General features: G+C 50.4%; 1 protein-coding gene across 5 annotated transcripts in view; it reads right to left on the bottom strand.

Annotated features, from left to right (window-relative positions):
* Window positions 1–17,241, bottom strand: part of CACNA1D (calcium voltage-gated channel subunit alpha1 D) — a 344,798-nt gene that overhangs the window by 60,968 nt on the left and 266,589 nt on the right. For all 5 annotated transcript variants that reach the window (XM_043442699.1, XM_043442701.1, XM_043442700.1 and 2 more), the window contains 9 exons: window positions 16,045–16,104; window positions 13,281–13,387; window positions 11,421–11,508; window positions 10,647–10,754; window positions 10,508–10,560; window positions 8,581–8,727; window positions 6,708–6,909; window positions 4,475–4,633; window positions 3,057–3,167 (listed from right to left, as the gene is read on the bottom strand). In XM_043442699.1, the coding sequence (XP_043298634.1) occupies window positions 3,057–3,167; window positions 4,475–4,633; window positions 6,708–6,909; window positions 8,581–8,727; window positions 10,508–10,560; window positions 10,647–10,754; window positions 11,421–11,508; window positions 13,281–13,387; window positions 16,045–16,104 (1,035 nt within the window). The remainder of the gene's footprint in view (window positions 1–3,056; window positions 3,168–4,474; window positions 4,634–6,707; window positions 6,910–8,580; window positions 8,728–10,507; window positions 10,561–10,646; window positions 10,755–11,420; window positions 11,509–13,280; window positions 13,388–16,044; window positions 16,105–17,241) is intronic.

The following is a 17,241-nucleotide window of genomic DNA, read 5'->3' as shown; positions in this document are numbered from 1 at the left end:
TCTTGACACCTTCCATGCTTGCTGAGTCCACACTCCAAACAACTCTCTCCCAGGAAGGATCCCACCTCCCCACCAGGGAAGCTCCCAGCTTTGCGGGAGGTGGTTCCTACTTCCACCCCCCAGCTTGGCCCTTCCTGCTTATGGAGACTGGGTGATCTCACCTTGCAGAGCCTCAGACCATGTCCCTCTAAATGTGCTCTCACTCAAGAGGCCCCCGTTTACCAGCCAGGCCTTGCAGAGAAAAGAAGTCAGGTTCCTCCACTTGTTGGAACCCTTCCTCCTGCGATGCCTTCTCACTTCCAGGAAGGACTCTCACCCCACCACCCCACTTCAGGCTGTGCTCCACACAGCAGCGTAGCCTCCAACAATACCCCCCAGGCTTTTGCCTCCCTCACTATACCCCATCTCCAGCTCTGGGACCTCCACACTCCTAACCCTCCACCTGCAAGCACTTCTCTCCCACTGAACCCACCTCCGCCCAGCCCCCCGTACCCCTTCTGCCTTCACCAGATGGCACCTGCCAGCAGGCCCTCTGCCCAGCATTCACTGACTGGTTCCTGAGCGCCAGGGCTGGGTAAGTCTCTAGGGACCCTGTATGTATGTTAAGTGGGAGCACTGATCCAGGGCAGGACCCACATGGTGGGCAACTTGCAAACTCAGCTGGGGCAAGGGCTGTCTGGACGCTCACCAGGAGGGCTGTTTTCATGGACACCAATCGGCCAGCACACCCCATGATGGCCCCCATCCAGCCACCAAGCTGCTACACTGAGGCTCACCTGAGCTAACTTCACTCTTTGTATTCCTAGGACAAAACAGCTGCAATCCCATCTCTCTTGACAGATGCCAAAAAGTTCTCCCAGAACGTGTGTCCCTCACCGTAGAGAACATGACCTCAGAGGACCCTGTGATTCAGCATTCCGGGAGAGACAAAGACTTTCTGAATTGAAGCTGCTGGGCCATGTTCCCAGCCCTCTACAGAGATTCTCCCATCGGCTGCCTTTGCAATGTGCTTCCTCAGTCCCACTGCCTCTGATGGGGAGGAGGGCCTCATGGACTCTGTGGAAGGCCCGGCCTTGGTTTGCTAACACAAAAGAGGAGACAGGAGAGTCAGGAAGCATTTTAAGAGCTTTGCTTCTTAGTGAAATGAGTCTCTCTGGCTCCTCCAGACATACAGTGACAACATAAAATCCATCCACTTCACACATACGGCAATAGTGCCCCTCGAGTGTCGAGATCCTGCTACTGCCATTTAAAGATTTCTCTCACTTCTAATCCGAAGTTGTCTTCTGCTGTGAAAATACCTTGTGGAGGAAAACTAGAAAGCAGCACAGTTTCTAAAAAACTCTGATGTATAAGTACTGATTATAAATTAGCTACTGACTTCCCCTTGTCCTCACCAGTCTGTTCACATGCCACTGAACTCCCCTCCCAGCGTTGGTATCAGTGATCCACTGACACAGCCACTGAGAGCACACACACAGATACACACGGACTCACACGCATGCCATGGGCAAATGTGCCTTCTTGGAGCTTCATCACCAGGTGGGGGGAAGTCAGGGTGTGGGGATCTGGGAAATGTTCCATAGGTACATTCCATATTGCCTGGATCAAGTACTTTTGAAGTTCTTACTTTGCAACCTTTCCATCAGTCCAGACAAATACTGTTCAGAGATGGAAAGGGCAGAGGGACACAAACCAAAATCTCAAAGGAAATCCAGAAGAGTTTGGGAAGGGAGGAAATGTGTATGTATGGAGATATGGACAAGTCACAGGAAATAGCATCTGGCCATGCAGAAGTGCCAAATCTGACCCCACTGCAATCACCCCGATCAGTCACTTACAAGTGTCCTTTCTTTTTGGTCCACAAAGATCTGATAAAGATGGCATAGAAATTAATTCAAATTAAAGAAAGGAACAGTTCTGAATTAGAATCCCACTGAAGTATGGAGTATGTGAGACCATCGTTTCATAATCCAGGTCTTACTTAGATCAGTATTGTCAGATACTTTCCACACCGATGAACAAATACTGGGGATCACTAAACTCATTCTCTAACTTGGATGGGTGGAGGGTTTGCTAGTAAAGAAACTGAGGGTTAGATGTCCCACAGTTGAGCCTGGATATGCTCCTCTGTCTAGAGTTTTAGGACAAGGGAACATCACTGCTTGCTGAGGAGGACGGTAGTGGTCACAGTGACAGTCCTGGCATATCTACAGCATGGGACTATGTGCCAGGCCAGGCATTCCTGTAAGCTACGGCACACAGAGAGATTCTTACTCCTCTAAATCATGCTATCAAACAGGACTACTCGTGTCCTCATTTCATGGATGAGGAAATGGGAGTCACAGAACAGTGAAGTCACTCGCTTGGGGATTTGAATCCAGTCTGCTTCCAGGTTTGTGCATCTTTTTCCATACTGTACTATCTGTCTCTTATACTACACACATTGACAACTGTAGACTGGATGCATGGCCTCCTAAAGGGGACAGAATATGCAGAGCAGTCCAACACAGTTTAAAATGCATGTCTTGTTTTGTCTTAAAGCAAAGAGAAATTTTTCTAAATTAAACAAACGAAAGATGGTATGGCTCTGAGAGGTCTGCAGCTGGTTGAATTTTCCATAAAAGGTGAAAAAGATGCTGTAGACCAAGAACAAAGAAAACTGAAGTTTTTATGCTGGAAATCTAAAAGTAACATCAGGGCAGAATTATCTCTGATGGGTTATGTGAAAGCAGTGTCTCCAATGCTCAAGTAAGGAGGCAAGTTTCTCTGAGACAGTGTGATGCATACTCTTCTGGAAACAAAAAATCCGGTTTCAAAACAATCTTTATTGTGCAAATTCCTAATTCTCTTTTCTTTTTCTCGGAATTGTTTTTATGAGGTTTTGTTTTTGCAGATTTATTTTCCCCTGCGTACATATATGCCCTTATCAGATGATAACCTAGTTAACAGCCAGAACCATTCAGCATAATCCAGAAACACAAAACTAACAGGAAGTAAGCAGTTCTCGGAGGTGATTCAGCAACAGCCCTTGACAAGTGACTTCAGCAACTTACCTTAGGCTTAAATGCAATGACTTTCAAAACCATCTCGACAGTGAACACCCCGGTGAAGACCATGTTCAGGATGTCCATGGCGTCATTAAACATCTTGGACTGCTCGTAGTGCTGTGGATGGAGGCGGAGGCACAGTTCTCAGGGTCTGCTCCAGATTTGCAAAAGGAGCCTCCCCAGCCCTCCCCAGCCCCCAGCAAGCATCCGTCCCACACTTGGACATGGAGGTGACCTCCCCATCTAGCACCCTCTCCCAGTGATCCCACTGGCCCTGCGAGGGCATATGGCTGACCCCCCACAAGCACAGGAGGCCTCAACAGGATGAGGGTGACTGAACAATGAAGGGGAAAGACATCTATTTCCTCTGCTCAGGATAAAGGGAATCCACCCTTTCTCCTGATAGGGTTTATATTCAGGGCCTTGACCCAGGTACAATGCAGAACACACCCACAGGTCTATGGACAAAGGTAGGATTCAATTAGGTATACATTTTATGCCATTTAGGCCTATGTTCAATCAAAATCAGTATAATCTTGACTTTATGCTTTTCCCTACATCAGCAGAGGGTCCTTTTCATTCATAAAGAATTCCTCAAGTTAAGGAAAGGGCCAGAAAATGTATCCTTGACTGTCTTTAGAGCCATTTTCCAGACAACATGGTTTGCTCAAATCCTTACAGTCAGTGGGAAACTGAAACTAGACCTTGGCCACTCTTGTCCTGGTGCAACCGCCATCAGGCAATGTGAGTGCTGGAAACTCTGTCAGACCCGCTCTGTAACTGAACGTGGCCAGCTGACAGGACTTGCAGCTCTTGCTCCCAGCATGAACAAGGAGCGGAGATCACACAGGTCAGACTCCATACTCCACGAACCAGAAAGTTTCCCACCGCCACGCTGAGAGCGACTTGAGGATAAGAATGTCACTCTGAGACGGTCCCAGAGCAAAGTGCCTGACGCAAGTCATCCAGCATCAACTCTGTCTCCCACTTTACCAACAAAGAAAGCCAGTCCTGGGGGATGTAAATAACTTTCCCTGGATCACCCAGGGGCTGAGGAGTCAAGTCGGGATTGAAACCCCTGTCTTTTCAACTCCACACTGACAGAGCTTTAGTCCTCACCCACCCCCTGGCCACAGGAGCCCACAGGAAAGGTTTACAGACTGGAAGGCCATGCTAGGGCTCCACAGATGTGTCACTGATGGTCACAATGTATACATAATCAATCTCTTATGCAAAAGAGTGCCTGTAAACTCCTGCCCTGGCAACTGATAGCCAGAATGGGAGTCTGGCCAAACCGCAGCCCAGACCCATCAGAAAAGCAAAGCCTTCCTCTTGTGAGGGGGCGGCATTCCACCCTCAGGATCTGGGGCATGGGGCTGCGCCGAAGGCCCACATGTGATCCACGTGACTGTCTCCATTTTTACCTGCATGGCCAAGCAGAGTGTGTTGAGCATGATGAGGACAAACATCATGTATTCGAAAGGCGAGGAGTTCACCACGTACCAGAACTTGTACTGGTAGGGGTTTTTGGGAATGTATCTCCGCAGCGGACGTGCCTTCAAGGCGTATTCAACACACTGACGCTGCAACGGCAGAAAAGAGCAACAGGGGTCCTGAGCACGTCTATGGAAAAAGGACACAGTTCTCGTCTGCCCAGAAAAGCCGGTGCACACCTACTGGGAAGGACCCCGGATGACGGGAAATCGCCATAGCAATCCCCAAGGGTACCACTCAGCATCACTGACAATGGACCCCCCAGATCCATCCCCTCATCCGCTCCTCACAGCAGCCTTGGAGGGTAAGCGGAGCAGCCAGTGTGCTTTCATTTTACTTATTAAAAGACTAAGGTCCTGTAGTGCATTAAGCAGAGATGCAAGGCTTCGACCCCCATCTCTACCTGCCCTTCCTCAATGCTGGTGGAATTCTCCTTCCCAGGAAAAGAAGCCAAGTAATGAGAGGCAAGGAAATCCTCAAGAATCAGAGGGGCTGGGCTGATTCCCTGAGACTGGAGGTCCCTGGCTGCTCCAGGAGGGACCCAGATGAGACATCTCCCAGAAGGAGAGCGAGGGTGTTAACCCTGAGCATCTAGTGGTGAGTGAGCGGAGTGTCTGCTGAGAACTTTTGAGGCTCAGGAGCTCATTGAGTTCATCTAAGAACCCCAGGACGTGGTCTGGGATGACAGCCAGGGCACTGCCCCAGGCACTCACATGGGGGCCGTGACCAGTGTGCCACGTGCAGCCGGCCTAGAGGAGCCTCCAGCCCCAACAGCCTTCAGCTCACCATCAGACCCTCCTGGCTCCTTGGTCCTCACTGACCCCTATTCTCGACTCTGTCTCTGGATTCTGACTTCGGACAGGCTCTCTCCATCCAAGGCCTGGCTCTGCCATGACTTCACGTGCTGCCTCTTGGGACCCCTGATCAGAGCCTCTTTGGGACCTTGTGGTGACCTAGTTTGAGCTCAGCTGCGGTTTGGGTCCCGCCCTGATGCTCTTCGTCCTTGGCGGTGGTCAGGAAGGTGAAGAGCTGGGCCAGGCCTCCCTCAGACTGTGGCTGATAGGATCTGCAGGTGCACCCAACGAGGGTGACATCTCCCTGCAAACCTGGCGGTCCTCGTGTTTCCCCTGATGGGGAGGCTGCAGCCTGAGACAGACAGCCTCGTTGCGCACGGCCACTTCCCCCCAGGAAGCCCGGGCTGGCAGATGACCCTTGCTCACTATGTAGTCATCAAACAGAGATGGCTACTGATAGAGGGCCTGGGGGAAATTCCTGTAACAAATCTCCATCTCACAGACTACTTTCAGGGCTGAAAGTTAACTCGTTCATGTCCTCAATTTAAAAGAGATAAGGGGGCTAACCCAGACAGGAGGGGGGATGCACCCACAGTCACATAGCAGGTTCATGGAGAACACGACCAGACCCGGTCTTCCAGCCCTCTCACATCATCAAGTGAGCAAAGCCAAAGGCCCCCCTGTCTGTCAGCTTAGTTAAAACGAGGTGCAGGGTCAAGGGAAAGTGATGCCAGTGCAATCTTGGTCTCAAGGTTAAAGTTAGCAACTTTCCCTGTGGTTTGAGAGGGTACTTCCTTCTAAGTCAGTGGTTCTCAACCAGGGGACATTTGACAATGTCTGAAGATGTTTTTGCTTGTCACCAAAAATGGTGCAGAATCGGGGGGTGGTGGTGCAGAAGGTGCTACTAGAATCTAGTGGGTAGAGGCCAGTGATGCTTCTAAACCATGCAGAGGAAGCACAACAAAGAATTATCCAGCCTCCAGCGTCAACAGACCCAAGGTTGAGAAGATTTAAGGCTATGCCCTGCCAGGGACTATGCGAATATCAAGGGGTGCTCTCTGTCCCCAGGCCACACCACCCTGCATGACTCTGAGCTGTCACAGGTAGGTCACGACCACACAAGGCGGCCAAGGTACTCTGGCTTCTCACCCACTTGTGGGAGTAAATTTAAAAATTACAGCCTCATCTGTCTCTGGGAAACTCTCAACACTGATGACTCAGATTGGCTGGGAGTGCTCTGAGCAGGCCCTGAGCCCCAGGGGCAGAGAGCAGGTGGGCACCCTGCTCTGCACATGGGGAAAGCCATCAAAAGAGAAATCAGTCCTCTTTAGCTCAAGGGACAGAAGCCCAAACAGTGTGTGACTTTAACCTGATTTTTGTCCAGCTCACAGTTCTTATACTCTTTCTCTCCCTGCTCTTGAAACGTGACGATGACGAAGCCCACGAAGATGTTCATCATGAAGAATGCAACGATGATGATGTAGATGATGAAGAAGATGGAGATCTCCACGCGGTAGTTGTAGATGGGGCCCACATTCTCTCCGTTCGAGTCGATGGCTTTGTACAGCAACCTGGAGAGCAGAGAACCAGTCAGCACCAGCCCTGCTGCCTTCTGAGTGCCTCTGGGGACACGGAGAGCAGGACCCCTCAGTAGGAGCCCACCCCTAGTCCCCTGGATACACAGTGATCCCCCAGGAAGCCTCCTGAGCATCAGGCCAGGCAGCCCAGCACTTGAGGGAGGAGGGAGCACCTGGGATGTATTTGTCGACTGATTGCTCTGAGGACCAAGAAAGATTTACAAGTATTAAATAATGCTCCTTTCTAGTCACAGACAGAAGAGAGGAAGGACATCACATGGATGTCTTTAGCGGAACTGAAAGCTATAAACGCAAGAGCATGAGTACGCAGCCAGGGAAATTCCAAAGAACTACAAGAGATTCTCCAAACTGAAGCAGGCACTACAGTGAAATACGTGCCAAGCAGAACTCTGAGTAGAAGGAGGGGAAATTACTGCAGCAACCTCCAGTTCAATTCACGCCCATTTCCATGCAGATGCAGCCTTTCTGAGCACTAACCACACGCTGCCCTGTGCTGGATGCTTGCACATCCATCTGGAAAGGTGGACACCCTGCAGTCCTATCTTACAGAAGCTCAGGGAGGGGTCTCAGTGTCCAAGGTCAAGGTCAAGGTCCTGGGGGGGCAGAGTCAGAGTGGAGCCCACCTGCCCTGAGCCCCAAGCTCATTCATTTTCCTACCATCCCTGGTGGCAGCTGCCATCAGATTTCCTAAAGTGCCATGTTTAAAATCTGAGGCCACAGCCAGCGCCTCTGAAGAGAGCAGGCTCTCGCCCCATGCTCGCCTCCTCCCAGGGCCAAGCCCCACTGGACTGTCCTCTTACTCTGCAGGCACTCCACGCATCCAGAGAGTCCTGCCAGCCCATCCACCCTGCATAGCTCCTCTGGGCGTGACAACCTGACATGCAGAACACCATCAATGTATGTATATTCTGGTGCAGGAGCTGGAGTGCCATCAGAGACCAGAGAACAAGAAAGGTGTAAGAGACTCTCCTTCTGTATTCTACTTCCTTCCCTTTTTCTTACCCCACCCATCAAAACCCAAGTCATTCCTCAAACCCATGTCACTGACGCAGCAGGCCTCTCGTGCCTGGCTTGTCTGAGGACACTGACTAGATGCCGGCTTTGAAAGGGGGAACCATGTCTAGACAGCTCTGTTTCTTCCACGGGGCTTAATACAGTGTGTTGCCGGGAGCTAATATCAAGAGCACACTTCATGAATGACTGAGCGAGTGTGTCAATGAAAGACACGACACATTGGTACGTATCAGGACTCGGAATGAACGAACAAACAGTCTGGGACACTATCAAGGGCCTCTTAGGACAGCGTAACGGCAGCTTTACTGATGGGGCGACACAGGGGCTGGCCTGAAAAATGCCTCTGGGGACTCCCCATTCCCATCCAGGGAGGCCCTCTTCACCCCATCCCGGCTTCTCAAATCTGAGAGTCCTGGCAGCTGCCCATAGAGGTGAATCATTCACCGAATCAGACAGAGGGGCCCTGTGCATCAGGAAGTGACTGCAAGTGGCCCAAAGTTACAAAGTCAGAGAAGAGGCCTGCAACGCTGGAGAAAAGCGGCAGGACTCACTCCAGGAGAGACAGCTCAGCCCAGAGTGCCTGCGAAGCAGCAGGGGCATCCCTAGGAGACACACGGTCCCGGTACTCACGCAGGCCAGCCCTCGAACGTGGAGACCGTGAACAGAGCCATCATAGCCGAGAGGACGTTGTCAAAGTTGAAATCGCTGTTTTGCCAGATCCTCTCACGGACCACAGGACTATCAACATCCCCATCCTTGTAGAGGATGAAGAGGCCCCTAGACAGGAAAGAGATCGGGTCACCCAAGCTGGATATGGAATGAGTTGCCGCCCCAATCCCTCCCCAACCCCGGGCATCATCACGCTCGGTCCACAGCCAGGCCACAGGTCTGAACACAGCACAGGCTGCCCTTCTCTGAATCCTGGCCTGTGTTTAGTCTACTCCACCGTTCAAATAACCAGTTAAAGGAGTATTCTCCAGAGCGACCAAGCAGACACCTAGCACATGTCTGACCACAAAGGAGAACTACTGAACAAGAACCATCCCTCCTACAACGGGCTCCAAGTGTGCAATGAAGAACCAAGAGCTTTGGCTGTGTGGAATTCCACAGCTCTTGGAAACCAGCCCAAGCATCCTCTTATCTCTGTCTTAGTTTTAATCGAATTCCTTTTCTGATATTAACAATATTCCCAGTCCTCTATCCAAAAGAACTCTGTAATTGCTGGCACACAGTATTTCTCATACAATCTCACTTCTGGAAGGGTTCCAGCATCTTTGTTCCATAGATGTGGAGGCTGACATAGTGAGGGAAGGGAAGGCTTCCATGCTATCACCTCCATGGGCGCCCCCCTAACCCACGGTGTGAACGGGGCCCCCCAAAGCCCACAGCCATGGCCACACGGCAGTCAGATAAGTCTCTGAGGGCACTGACTACTGAAAAGAAGTGCCCATTGAGCACCAGGGCAAGCAGCCCAGCCTTGGCTGGCGACATCTCAGGACAGGGACACACGGACGTCTATGCTAAGGTCTCAGCACTTCAGGCTGCGGTTTCTGGGTCTGCCTTCAGAGTCATGTGGATGAGCTGGGGTAAGAGAAAAGAGTATTTACCACCTGCTCTCTCCTGTCACCATTACTGTGAATGAAAATGAGACCAAACTGCGGGTGAGGGGAGCAAGTGGGGAGAAGCAGCCTGGGACTTGTCAGCAGAGGGGGCCGGATCCTGGACTCCGGCAGGTCGAGCTCTGAGTTCTGGTTTGAGGAAAAGCTTGGCTACGTGGCTGTAGGGGGAGCTAATTGTTATTTTAGGTTTTAGTGCCAACCCCTCAGTTTACTGACATCAAAAGTCGTTGGTCCAGTCACTCTCTTTTTTAAAATATAAGGAATCTTTGTTTCTTTTTAAAACAAAAACAAAAAAATGTATTTATTTGGCTGCACCAGGTCTTAGTTGCAGCGTGTGGGATCTAGTTTGCTGACCAGGGATCAAACCTGAGCCCACTGCATTGGGAGTGTGGAGTCTTAGCACTGGGGAAGATGGGGAATTCCCCATGTGTCCATTCTTTAGGGGTGATCAGAAGCTTCGGAACTGGTCTGAGGCGTCGCTCATACTACAATAGGGTTGTGTGAAATGCCACTGAACTGTGCAGTCTGAAGAGGTTAAGTTTATGTTCTGTGAATTTCACCTCAAAACCAACTCCTCCATCTTTCCAGCTAGGAGCTGAGCTCTCAGGACTCTTGCCCTCTACAACAAAACCTTCAGAGACACTAAACATGAACAAATCCTTGAAGCTCTCTATCTGTTCTTCCAAATTCCCCACTCCCCCATTCAGGGCAGGCTTCCTGGGCAGCTCAGTGATAAAGAATCTGTCTGCCAATGCAAGAGACATGAGTTCAACCTCCCGTCTGGGAAGATCCCCTGGAGAAAGAAACGACAACCGACTCCAGTATTCTTGCCTGGAGAACCCCCTGGACAGAGGAGCCTGGCAGGCGGCAGCCCCTAGGATTGCGAAGAGTCTGACATGACCTAGTGACTAAACAGCAACAACGTTCAGGACACTCACCTGCATTCTTCGGGGTTACTTTTGGCTTCGTCTGTGCAGCGATAGAACTTTCCCTGGACACAAAACAGACAGGCAGTCAAACTCTGGTTCCCCCTGAAGAGACGGGCTCGGCTCCGTGCTCAAGGGCCCTGCCCTGTACCTTGAAGAGCTGGACCCCAATGCAGGCGAACATGAACTGGAGGAGCGTGGTGACGATCATGATGTTGCCAATCGTCCGGATGGCCACGAAGACACACTGGACCACGTGCTGGGGAGGAGGGGTGGGGAGCAGACAGGGGGCCATTACTTGACTGTGCTATTTTAGCCACAGGGTGAACTAACATCAGCCAAGACTTTCTACGATTATGTGCATTTTTACATGAGTTTCCTACTTGACAGTCCTCTATGCCTTGTCTTGCAGGCAGTGATCTATGGCGAGTTCCCCTCAGTGCATCGTGGCCACTTGGGAGGGATGCCCTGTAAGAAGCTGCTCCTTGGTTTCCTTAAAAGCAGTGAGCTTAGGGTAGAAGAGCCATGGGGCAGAGCAGCGCCTGGCACATGAGCCCCTCTTACGCACCCCATCAGAGGACTTGGGAAAATGTAAACCCTCTGGCCTTTTGTACAAACTTCCTAAGAACAGAGCTGAAGACTGAACTAAACCCAAAGGAATACTATTAATAATGAAAAAAGTAATAAAGTATGACAGTAGTCAGATAAAGAAAAATATTTTAAATTAACAAAAATTTTAAAATAGCAATTTTTAAAATGCTACCAGCGCTTGGGAGAGCCAGCCTCATTGACTAGAAATGTTCTTTTCTAAGCCAAAACCCACTTAAAAAAATCCATCAGGCCTCAGCCCAGCTCCGGCCCAGGAAAGTCAGTGATGATAGCTAACCTTGACCAAAGCTAGCCCAGCCTGGGGAGGAATTCAAACCTTAAGTCCTTTCGCTCTGTTGATGGCCCTGAGTGGCCTCAGGACCCTTAGGACCCTCAGAATCTTCACAACAGAGATGGCACTGGATCTAAGGGAAAGAGCAGAGGAAATAAAGCAAGCAGAGTGTATCACAGTTGCTAAAATGCTGCGAGATGATTTCACTGCAGTGTGGGGATGGTGGGACCCCGTGGAGCAGAGCCAAGCTCTCCCCACAGCCCCACAGGAGGACGGCTCTTCTCCTTCCCGTCCATACTCCACCACAGTCCTGGATCGGAACTCATGGAGCCCTGAGAGTCACGCAGCTGATGCAGCAGAGCTGTGACTCCGGGTGCGCCTGGTTCTTCCCACCTGATGTCTGCTCTCGGCATGACCTGGCTGGGTTGTGCTCGTTTGGTTGGTTTTCTAAGTTTGGAGGCCCTGCTGTGTTGCTCTGATGCTGGGCTTCCCTGGCCTTCAAGGAGGCTGCTGCTGGGTGGGAGAGATGGGCAACTGCAAGCCAGTGTGCAGGAGTGACAACAGAGGGTAGGCAGCCGGGGGAGTGTGCCTCAGTGGGGCTGGGAAGGTGCCCTGGAGGTGACAGCCAGGTGAGCACCTAGGGGTGATGGGGTTACCTAGACAAACGGGGAAGGGGCTCCAGCCGAGGAGGGCAGCACCTACGCAGGCCCCAGAAGGGAGGCTGCGGCTGGTGGAGAATGGCAGGTGGCTGAGTGTGGCCAGAGCATGAGCTCTCATGAGGCAGTGGGGGCGGTGGGGAGAGCCAGGCACAGCCAGGAACCCCCAGGAGCTGCAGAGACACTCGTGAGAATGTCCGTCTAGGCCACGGCTACACGGCTCCCCACCCTGGGCACTGAAGGGAGGTGAGGGAGACGCTTAGCGCAGGGCAGCTTCAGCAGGGGTCCTCATCTTCTGACGGGGACACAGCCTCTTGTTCACCTTTAGTTCAGAGGCCGTGTGCACACAGGGCCCTTCTACGGAGGCACTGGTGGTCAGTGCCCGAGCAGAAGTGCTTTGAAGTCCGCAGGAAAGCAAGGCCACCCCTAGACGCTCCCACTAGAGCTTCTGCCTCACACCCCCAGGTACAGCAAGCGGGGTGCAGCTGCGGTTATTCCCCACTAGAAATCACTCAACGCCATGGAAAGGCCCTGAGGCTCTAACTTTCAGCTTTGCCCTTCCCAGATAAAAATTTGAGAGACTGGAAGGAAAGGGTCACAGCAGCTGATTTATCCTGGAGAGGAAAGAAGCCTTTGATCCTCAAGCTGGAAGGGCTAAAGAGGCCACCTCATGCTACCCTTCATGTTCAGAAGTGGAATGGAGATCTCAGGAAAGGAGGCCCCCCAGCACCTGAAGAATCCATGGAGACCCCAGGCTAGAGCCCAGCTGCCCTCCCTCCTAGTTTAGACTTCCTTCACCCTCTTTTGAAAACAAAACAAAAAAATCACAGAGAATAGTGAGCACAACCCAGGAAATGGCATAAACAGAAAAACAGAAGCACAACGAAACACGTGTTGTCACAATTCTTTCTGGTATGGGCACAAATTAAGCTTTCCAGTTAACTGAACGCCACCATCAACATGATGCCTAGGCTTTACAAAGCTGTTAATCACTCAGTTGTCTCTGACTCTGTGCCACCCCACGGGCTGTAGCCCTCCATGCTCCTCTGTCCATGGAATTCTCCAGGCAAGAATACTGGAGAGGGTTGCCATTCCCTTCTCCAGGGGATCTACCTGACCCAGGGATTGAACCTGGGTCTCCTGTATTGCAGGCAAATTCTTTACCATCTGAGTTACCAGGGAAGCCCCTTCACATAGACCTGCCTGCCCAACAGTCCTGTGTACACACACACACACACAGAATACTTACTGGATCCCAAATGACACCAAAGACACCCCAACGACCAGCATATCCAGTAAGTTGAAGTAGTTCCTGCAGAAAGCGCCTTTGTGGAGGAAAGCGCCAAAGGTCGTCATCTGTGAGCAGAATCATAAGTGATTTAGTGTTTTTTCCTCTTTGTTTTTCTTTCCAGGGGAAAAGCAACCTGGGCTCTTTACAAAATCTTGAGCAAAGTATGACTTTATGAACAAGTGTGGGTTAGGAAGCCAGAAACGCAAAGCAACAGGGCAGAGTAACCAAACGCTTTGTTCAAAAATGAACAAAGGGCAGCTGACTTCCAACACATTTTAAAAGAACACACCAGTTGGGATTTCATTATAACAATGACAAATTTCAAATATGATTATATCATTGGCACCTCCAAAGGCTCTGTCTCAGGAGTGGTCCACGTGACCAGGTTTCTCAGGATTCAATCACTGCCCAGACAACCTGGCTTCCCCATAAAACTCAGTTCCAGCCCCACTGAGATGCCAGCAGAGCCCATGTTGCTCCAACCCAGGCTTCTCAGTGGGGCTAGAAGTGCCTGAGCCCTGGCCTCACACACACTGTTGACAAAGACAGTGGCTTCATTTCCCCAGGCCCCATGCTGCTCTTAACAGTCCCGAGTGATATATCCATTTCAAAGGGCTCCTGTAAGTCCAGCCACTCTGGCCAGGTGTGGCTCAGAAGCTGTTATGTGTACCTCACCTGCTCCTCACCTGCTCTCTAAGCCATGGCCCCAAGTGCCCGGAGCCCACACTGCAGGTCCCCACTGAGCTTCCTAAACAAGGAGCTTAATGAGCAAATGCCCCAGAGAAAAAACTGAAAAACACATGGAGTTACTGCTTATTTTAAAAAAAGATGCGGGAATTTTCAGATAAGTACCAGAAAGGAAGAGCTGGGAGTTAATTATACTGGACCATGTGGAACTGCCAATAATCAATCCTCTTTGACCCACAAACTACAACAAAAAGCCCACTTCAAATGTAACCCAGTAACCAAACAGCCTTCCAAACCTTCCCCAGGCTATCAGGAACCACCTTTTCAATGTCAGCTGCTTCTCAGAGATTCTCCATTTTTGGAATCCCTCTTGTTTTAGCTTATTTTCCACTCTCTAAGATTTCTTCAAAATGAGGATTGATTTGGAAGATTTAAGTCACTGAGGCAAATACATAAAAAGTGAGAAGCAGTAATTATGGGGTTTTTTTCTTTAAATAAACCTGTATCTCTTTGCCCTGAAGCCCAAGAGTACCTACACTTCATTGAACAACTTAAAAATGTGGAAAGGAAAATAAAACCTCAATTAACCAGGCTAACAGGCTAAGGATGACATTTCCAAATTCAGTCCGAGGAGATGGCAAATTACCAAAAAAGAAAACTCAGGATGGAGCATAGGCCAGGTGGGCACTGTTGCACCCCACACCCTGCGCCTTCTGCTGCGATGCCCGTCACCATGGAGACGGTGGTAGAATCTGCTCACTGATCCAGGCAGCATCTCACTTCGGACCACATTCAACCACATTTACTGACCTGATGGCAGGAAAAGGAACTCAAACATCTAGAAGATTTTTAACAAAGGTTTAAACAGAGGTTGGTTGGTCGGTATTGTGCTAATATTTTCATTAGCCAAAAAAAAAGAGAAAGACAGAAAGTAACTAAATACTCTTATTGCCTGGAATGTTAACTGAGGTTTCATTTTACAGAAGATTTTGTAAAGAGCCCAAGTTCCACAGTAGTCTACATGAAAATACTTCTTTTCTGTCCTGAGATGCACACACAAAAACCCCAACATGGTTTAAAGAAACTTGTGGTTACAAGTCCCCATTTCCCTGAGTGCCTCCCCACCAGGAGATGTCGCAGGCCACACTGCCCCAGGACATCAAGGATGCACGCCCCTGGGCAAGTCTGGGATTCTGGGCTGTCCACTGTAGGTCTACAGGCTTCCAAGTCCATAGAAATGGAGGATGGGCTCACCCAGGGTGGCCTTCAAAACCAGGACACAAACCACATGCAGCAATGGCAACTGGCAGCTCATGCATGGGCAGTACATTCTGGGCACCCTGTCCAGAAGGTGCTCTTTTTGTTTGTGTAAATGTAAGCCCATCCATTAAAACAGATATATCTTAACACAGAGAGACCCATGTTATCTTGCAAATCTTGTTGCAAGAAAATAGTGTGTTACTATTTCAGGGCACCAAAAACATAATGCAGTCAAAGAAACAAGAGAGACGTTTCCTCCCTCGGAGGAAGGCTTTTCCTCTGACTTCGAGGACAGGAAGGGTGGAAGAAAGTTCACACACAGCATTGGATCTGTCGTCAGTTGACAAATTTCAGAGGATATTAAAAAAAAAGAAGCAAAATATAATTCCCAATCACTATTAGGAAGCCAAAATAGCTCCCACATGCATTCAAGGGTTTTTTTGAAGAAACAGCAACAAAAGGTTGAATGGTTATAGGAAAAAAAAATCCTTTCTTTTTTTTAAAAAAAAAAAAAAAAAGTGGAGGTTGATCACAGAGGACAAAAACTGAAAATAGCCAAAAGCACATCACGTGTCTTGGCCGTGTGTCACACACAGGAGCAGGCCCCTGAAACACACTCCTGCGATACCTGTTACCTTTAAAACGATCTCAAATGCAAAAGTACCAGTGAAGACATAATCTGCATAACCTAGCATCTGGAAGGCAAACAAAGAATTGCCAGCGTTATTGCTACTGCTGCGTTAGAGTACGCAAGGATCCATGAAAAAGCCATTACCTTCAACAGGATTTCAACAGTAAAGATGGCTGTGAAAGCATAGTCAAAGTAACCCAGTATCTGCAAGGCACAACACGTGGAGATGAGAAAACAGCATCCGGACAACTCCCGACAGCCACACGCCCACATGCGCTCAGAGACCCATCATCCCGGAAGGAGCCTGTCACCCCGGAGGGAAGTGCAGAGATGCTCCAAGGGCCCCACTCGGCCCATCAAAGAGCTCTGGGCACACTTACCTCCTGTGACCACTCCTGCTGACTCCCCTCCCAGCCCCTGTGTTCTGGGCAGCAGAGGCTCACTTAGGAAAGTGTTTTATTAATAACCTTTGTTCATCGGCACACGATGCTGATGAGATACTTGTGGTGTCAGATTAGTCTCACACACATTTTAGATCTTTAACTGCCCTTTTGGTAGAATGAAATATGCTGCCCTCCAGCTGAGCTTCAGATTGGAGGGAAAATGTAAACAAAGGTATAAGTGGTGTCAAAGGGGGTCATGTCCCCTCTAATTCCCACCCATTCAGTCAGGGAGCCAACACCTTCCTCCACCGACGTGCCAGGCTGGATACATCTGCAAGAAGAGTTTCACTGATCCTCTTCCTCCTGCCTCCTGCTCTGTGTCTAACACTGCATTCTCTCTCAAGGCAGGTTTCCTCCTTGCTGGGCTCGTTTTATCAGCACTCCCCAAAATACCATCAACTTTCTAGACGCTGCAGTCCTGTATTCCCTTCTGGGGCCCCTGCTTCTCCACAGATCTGCAGGGGCAGGAGGGAGGGCAGGCGGATGGCAGCAGGCGTCAACTGAGGACGCTCACAGGAAGTTCTCCGCCACAACAGGGCAGCTGGGACCCTCCGGTGGGACTGGCCACCTTGGCTGCTTATCTTCATGACAGTTGGGCTGTACAGTTTGGGGGAACTGAAGAGACCAGCGCCGGAAGGTAACCCATGGAGCCCGCCCAGGCTGACTCCGTTCATTTCCCAGATGCGGATGCTGAGAAGAGAGGCATCTGCTCAGGCCAGGCGGCCAGTCTCTGCATCACCGAGCACGGGGCCAGGGCTTTGAGATGCTGGTTGGGAGCCCTGGGCCCTGCTGTGTGCATGTGGGACCCACCCCAGGGGAGTCCTCACTGCTAGGAGACTAAGGCGAGAACCTCTGCTTCAAAGGCCAGCTGTCCTCCCCGAAGTTCTCTCTTCAGGCT

The sequence above is a fragment of the Cervus canadensis genome, chromosome 22, assembly GCF_019320065.1.
Source record: "Cervus canadensis isolate Bull #8, Minnesota chromosome 22, ASM1932006v1, whole genome shotgun sequence".
Lineage (NCBI taxonomy): Eukaryota > Metazoa > Chordata > Mammalia > Artiodactyla > Cervidae > Cervus > Cervus canadensis.
This window is presented reverse-complemented; position numbering and strand designations above follow the sequence as displayed.